The following is a 6,496-nucleotide window of genomic DNA, read 5'->3' as shown; positions in this document are numbered from 1 at the left end:
GTCTCTACTTAAAATACAAAAATTAGCCAGGTGTACATGCCTGTAATCCCAGCTACTTGGGAGGCTGAGGCAGGAGGATTGCTTGAAACCGGGAGGTGGAGGTTGCAGTGAGTCGTTTGCGCCACTGTACTCCAGCCTGGGTGACAAAGCGAGACTCCATCTCAAACAACAACAAAAACAGTGGATGTAAATTTACATTTCAAGTAGCCTTGATTTTTTTTTCTAGTCAAAATTTGATTGAATTTATTAGATTGGTATTTTACTTTTGAAAAGTGGCTGTCAAAGATTTGATACTGGGCTGGGTGTGGTGGCTCACGCCTGTAATCCCAGCACTTTGGGAGACCGAGGCGGGTGGATCACAAGGTCAGGAGTTTGAGACCAGCCTGGCCAACATGGTGAAACCCCGTCTCTACTAAAAATACCAAAAAAAAAAAAAAAAAAAAAAAGATTTGATACTGAAGAGTCAGTTCTAACATTTTCTTCTTGTTCTCCCGTGGTTTATTTGCAAAGGACTCTTAGAGTCATTTGTCTGTTTTATGAGGGTTAGTTTAATTAAACTTAGATAACATAATCAGTAAGTCCACTTAGTTGAATCCAGAAACTGCAATAAGAAACTGCAATAAGTCATATGTTGTCAGGGGCCGATTGGGTGGGCCCACCACTGCCAACCCCTAGGAATGGGTAACTCCCACTTTTCCCTGAGGACATCTCCTATGCTGTTCTAGGCCAAGGCACCATTCCATGGACTGAGGGCAGAGCCATTCACTCTATATAAAATAGTAGTTGACCGTAATGCCTTTTAGATTAAAATTAAATGTAAATATATTTCCTAATACTTTCTTTTACTGCATCCAAAATAGATTGTCTTGCACTATTCTTGGAGTACCGAAATCCCTGGGATACATGGGAGAAATTACTGGTCCAGAGAACAATTTCTCACATAGGCAAGGATGTTTCCATTTTAAAAAACCTGCTCATTTCAGTTGCTCAGCCATTTTATAGAAAGTGAAATGACTTTGAAATGAATTGTCTTTATAGAGATCCATAATTTGCAAGCAAAATCCCCACTCTATGACATGTTCTAAGCAACAGCTGTGAGAATTTCAAACGTGCACTATGCTTTTAACAGTTCAACTGTTGCCAAGGGAAATTGAATTGGCTTCAAAATCTTCCTTGGTTTTAATTCTGAATTTACCCTCAATCAAAGATTGAAGAAAACAGGTCCTTGGCTGGGACACTGAACTTTCATGAAGACTGTACAGGATATTGAGATATGGAAATTTAAGGTTCTTGAGGGTAGGAACTAGACTGCTGGTATTCTATAGTTCATACTTAGTGGTGATGAACTTTATCACGGCAAAAGTGGGCACTAGCCATACAGTGGCCAATCATCTGGAGTCAGTAGGGGGAGACTGCTTCCATCTAAGAGTCATCTTTTCGTTTTCCATTTCAGTTCAAAGCAGGAATATTTTTATCTTTCATGGCACAAAATTATTTTTCCACTCAAGAGCCATTTCTGGGAGTGTGCAAAGAAAATTTCAAAACTCTAGTGTTTAACAACACAAACAGGAGAAATGCAAATGCATTTTTCGTTGTCACTTGTACATATGGTACATATAGTTTTATTTATATATAGCTCTATTCCCTAACCGTATCGAAAAGATGATATAATGCTGAGGGAAAAAACTAGGCTACAGATCGACACACATTATTAACATAAAAAGAAAAAATACTAAAAGGAAGTATGCAAATACTGTAAGTGGTTATCTCTGAGTTGAGAAAATACGAATGTTAATTTTTTTGTCCCCCCCCCAATTTCTAAGTTTTGAACAACTGGTACGCTGACGTTTGTAGTTAGCATTAATAATTTCTTTCTTCCTTTTTTCCTCTCAAAAAATGTATGTAGGGTGCATCCAAATACATTAATCCAAGAATATTATCTGGAAATGTACCATTTGGCCGTTTGCATTCACCAAGCATGCAAACACATCTCCAAATATCTCATCACTTGTTCTAGATAGATTTAAGTAGTCTTCTCCATTAACTCTTTCGGGTCCAACTTGCCAATTAAAATCTCGAAACTCCTAGTTTAGAGCTGGGGCTTTCCGAGCTCTGAGCAGTCGGCTGACCGGCGGGTTATTCTGAATGAATAGACTGCAAACTGTGGCGACAGCGTTCCCACCTGCATTAATTAAACGAGCGCTGGCCTCAAGGCTACAGGGGTTTGATATTCAAAACAGACGTTTAAGGAAAAGGAGATGAGGTGAGAGAGAATTCGAAGAAGGTTCAGCGGAGAGCGACTGCTGGGGGTTTCAAGGGACCCATTTACAAAAGCAGTGGCGCACGGGCGGGGGATCTTATTCCTGTCTACGCATCACAGGGTCCCGTCCAGAGTGGGACTCCCCAAACCCTGAGGGGCCACACTAGCTGCAGGGCGGGATCAAGTCTCGGGGGCTCCCCGACCCTTAGACGACCCAAGCCCTTGGAATCCTCCGGTCCAAGACGACCGCCGCCCAAAGGCTCCGCACAGCACGGAAAGCCAGCCCGCTGATCTGCTAGTCGCACACCTCCCGGAATTAAAGAGCTCCTCTCAGGCCCAGCGGCTTCTCACTTCAGCTGGCCCCACCGCCGGGCGGAAGCGGCGGCTGCACCGCCCGAGATCGCGGCTGCATCCGGGTTCCTCAAGCTTCGGCCCAATCCTCGACCTTCTCTCTTCCCACCCTCCTGTTTCTCCGCCCTCCTGCCGCCAATCCCTGATCAGGTCTCAGCCGAACATGCTGTCAGGGGAGTGAAGGCGGATACTGGCCAATGAGGCCTCGCTTCCCGTTTGAAGTCTCCAGTGGGCGGGCGCCGTAGGCGGGCGCTGCTGGCCAGAAGGTTCGGTTGCGCGTGTGCCATGGACTCAGCCGCCCGGTGATATTGACAATAGGAGAGAGAAAGGGGCATTGACTGGGACCCACCGCGGGTAGCGAAAGGTGGCTCTGGCAGCGGCGGCTCCAGCTCCTGCGGCTCCTCCTCCTTATTCTGTCCCCTTCTCTTGCTGCCGCTGCAGATCCAGTCTTCCTCCCTCCCTTCCCCCCCTCCCCACGTCGTCGCCGCCGCCGCCGGGTCCGGGGCAACGAGCTGAGGCGCCGCCCGCCAGGAATGTGAGCGAGGAGCCACCGGCGGAGCCGCAACGGGGTCGGTGCCGATTTGATGGGACGGGCCCGCGGGGGAGGATCGTGAGGCCGCCGCCGCCACCGGAACGCTGAGGTTCGGGTCCGGCCGTGAGGCCTAGAGGCTCCGCCGCCGCGGAACCGGAGGGACCCCGTACCGGACAGCCGTCGCCCCAGGCTCCCCGCAGCTGCCCGGACCTCCCCCTGCACGTCCCGGTCCCGCCGCCCGCCCCCGCTGCGGCCACCTCGCCCGTCTCCCGCCCCTCCAAGCCACAGATCATCTTCGGATTCTTCCCCAGAAGCTTCAAGGTAACTTCGTCCCTCCAGCACCGCGGCTCGCCCGCTTCCCTTCTTCCTCCCGGTCCTCCTGGGGAACCTATGGGTCACCGGCGTTGGGAAGGCCTGGCCGGGCAGGCGAGGGGTGCGGTGGGGTGGGGTGCGGGTGCGGGAGCGGGAGCGCCCGTCCCACTTGTCTGATTTACCTACAAATGCTTCTGATGATACCTCTCATTCACTCTGCCCCCTCCCCCCTTTTTCTCCACCTTCTGGGATTGGAGGCGTTTTCTTGCCCCCCTTTATCCACTGGCGGGGGCGGGGAATAAAGAGGGGTTTGGTGTGAGGAGGATTCTCTAGCAGCTTATCGTCTCCAGGGCTTGGGGTGTGGGTTAGGAGCAAAGGGAGTATGTAAGCATCCCCACAGACAAACCCCTTCCCTGTCTTTCCCTACTTCCCCTTACCCCCTTTGGATTATCCTGAGCCATGGAAATGCCCCATGCCTGCTGATTAGAGGATGATAAAGCTTCGGGAGCCCTGGCCCAGGGCGAAACCTGTTTCCCTGGGCTTTGCACGGACCCGCTGTTACCTTACGTTCAGTTTTGCAGTGCTTCAGGGTTGCGATCCTTGACGTTTATTCTGGGCCTCGGGCATAAGGGGTAAATGATTTTTTAAAAAGCTACCTATATATCGTCTGTAGAGATGAGAGATAAGGAATAAAGAAGAGACAAAAAGAGTGATGGAGGCAGAGGATTTACTGAAATTTTGTAGTGTTAGAGTTAGAATGAAGTCTAAATAATTCACGTACCCGATTGGAAAATCGGCCCCTAAATTTACAACGTACAAATAAGATGTGGAGCTTTTGGCTGATGCAGTCATTTTGATATTTTAAAGTGATCTTAACATCTATAGTCATTCATAGTTTGTGATTCTATTTTGAATCCATCACATTATATTAAGGCTAAATTAGGTAGATTTTTAAAAACTTTTTTTTTTTTTAAAGAAAACCAAAGAAGACTTCCAAATTCCAAACGTCAACATCATATGTGTGCATGTGTTTTAAAATGTTTTTGTTATTTTTACATTGTCAAAATCCACGTAATCCAGGTAACTTTTTATTCTCACGTGTTCAGGAAGAAATTCCCTTACTGTTTTATTTAGAAGTTAAAAACCACTTGTCTTGTCTATTGGAATGACAGGTGAGTAATTGCATTTCAGCATTTCCCCCATATGCATTCTTTCTATCCGAGTCTGCCATTAGTCTTGCATGAAGCCTCAGTGCCATGGAAATGATGGCATCTGTTTAATTTGGTGAATGAAATTAAGCTTAACGCTTGTTACTTTCAGGAAATAGCCTTAATTTTAATAACTCGAGAGGGTTAAACAATTCAAAAGTGGTATTCAGTTCCGTAAGTTTGATGGAATGAAAATTGGTATTTGATGATGAACTTCAAGGTCTAAACCTCAAGGGAACTCAACTTGGTTGTTTCAGTAGGCTGTGAATTTATGTTTTCAGTTCAACTTTGGTGCTTGATTTTCTCATAGTTTTTATTAAGCGTTAATAACGTAAGGTGGCTTCATTCAAAAAGAAGACATTTGAAATATTTTAATTATGCCTTTTATGTGTTTTGTTTAAAGTAATCTAGCCTGTCCTCATTTGCAGTGTGGTATAGTTTATCATAGCTAACATAGCACATCCCATTAAAAGTTATGCCTAGATAGTTTCAGTAGTAGTAAATTTCACCTTGCTGTGATACATTGGTATAGATTCTTGAAGTACACTAAGGGTTTTTCAACTCCAGAACCCATTCATAATATTAAGTATCTTGGGAAAATGTATCAATGGAAGTTTTCCAGTTACAGAATAGCTCCAAAAATTACTTGAAGATGTGAAGAGCTTTGCAGTTAGAAAATGGGCAGGCAGCATAGATTTCTTTAAGCCTAGATGAGTATCTTTAATGCTTATAATGGAGTGGCACAATACATTAGAGTTCTCATATTGTTTCCGTGATACTTAAATTATTTTCACTAAATTTTCATGTTTTCCTGTTAACATATGACTTTTCTTTTCTTTGTTTGTTTGTTTCTTTTTTTTTTTTTTTTGAGAAGGAGTTTTCCTCTTACTGCCCAGGCTGGAGTGCAATGGCACGATCTTGGCTCACCACAACTCCGCCTCCCGGGTTCAAGTGATTCTCCTGCCTCAGCCTCCCGAGTAGCTGGGATTACATGCGCCACCATGCCTGGCTAATTTTTGTATTATTATTTTTTTTTTTAGTAGAGATGGGCTTTCTCCATGTTGGTCAGGCTGGTCTTGAACTCCCAACCTGAAGTTATCTGCCCGCCTTGGGCCTCCCAAAGTCCTGGGATTACAGGTGTGTGCCACTGTGCCTGGCTTTTTTTTTTTTTTGAGATGGACTCTTGCTGTGCCCAGGCTGGAGTGCAGTGGTGCCATCTTGGCTCACCGCAACCTCCGCCTCCCAGGTTCAAGCGGTTCTCCCTTCTCAGCCTCTCGAGTAGCTGAGATTACAGGTGCATGCCACTGCGCCTGGCTAATTTTTGTATTTTTAGTAGACACAGGGTTTCACCATGTTGGCCAGGCTAGTCTCGAACTCCTGACCTCAAGTGATCCACCCACCTCGGCCTCCCAAAGTGCTGGGATTACAGGTGTGAGCCACCGGGCCCAGCCCTTTTTTTTTTTTTTTAAAGACGGAATCTCACTCTGTCACTCAGGCTGGAGTGCAATGGCGGGATCCTGGCCCACTGCAACCTCCGCCTCCCAGGTTCAAGCGATTCTTTCACCTCAGCCTCCCGGGTAGCTGAGTTTACAAGCACCTGCCATCATGCCCAGCTAATTTTTGTAATTTTGTAGAGACTGAATTTCACCATGTTGTCCAGGTTGGTCTTGAACTCCTGACCTCAAGTGATCCACCCATCTCAGCCTCCCAAAGTGCTGGGATTACAGGCGTGAGCCATTGCACCTGGCCAAGATAAGACTTTTCTTAACTGATTTTATTTTCTTTAGCACATATTCCCATTTTCATGAATATTGTATATGGGAATTTTAGAAT

General features: G+C 46.1%; 2 protein-coding genes across 3 annotated transcripts in view; one reads left to right on the top strand and one right to left on the bottom strand.

Moving 5' to 3' along the window:
* Positions 1–757: 757 nt before the first annotated feature.
* Positions 758–3,453, bottom strand: LOC130540784 (loricrin-like). The gene has a single exon (XM_063596233.1). It carries the CDS (start codon positions 3,434–3,436, stop codon positions 3,020–3,022), a length of 417 nt encoding a protein of 138 aa, XP_063452303.1. The 5' UTR covers positions 3,437–3,453; the 3' UTR covers positions 758–3,019.
* The window catches only part of PPP2R5E (protein phosphatase 2 regulatory subunit B'epsilon), a 170,815-nt gene continuing 167,589 nt past the window's right edge, over positions 3,271–6,496 (top strand). For both annotated transcript variants that reach the window (XM_003831620.6, XM_008956975.5), the window contains exon 1: positions 3,271–3,464. The gene's annotated coding sequence lies outside the window, so the exon portion shown is untranslated. The remainder of the gene's footprint in view (positions 3,465–6,496) is intronic.

This window comes from Pan paniscus, chromosome 15 (genome assembly GCF_029289425.2).
Source record: "Pan paniscus chromosome 15, NHGRI_mPanPan1-v2.0_pri, whole genome shotgun sequence".
NCBI classification, from domain to species: Eukaryota; Metazoa; Chordata; class Mammalia; order Primates; family Hominidae; genus Pan; species Pan paniscus.
This window is presented reverse-complemented; position numbering and strand designations above follow the sequence as displayed.

What these genes read in the sequence shown, in the direction of transcription:
- LOC130540784 (XM_063596233.1), bottom strand. Translation starts at nt 3,436, where the DNA reads ATGATCTGTGGCTTGGAGGGGCGGGAGACGGGCGAGGTGGCCGCAGCG.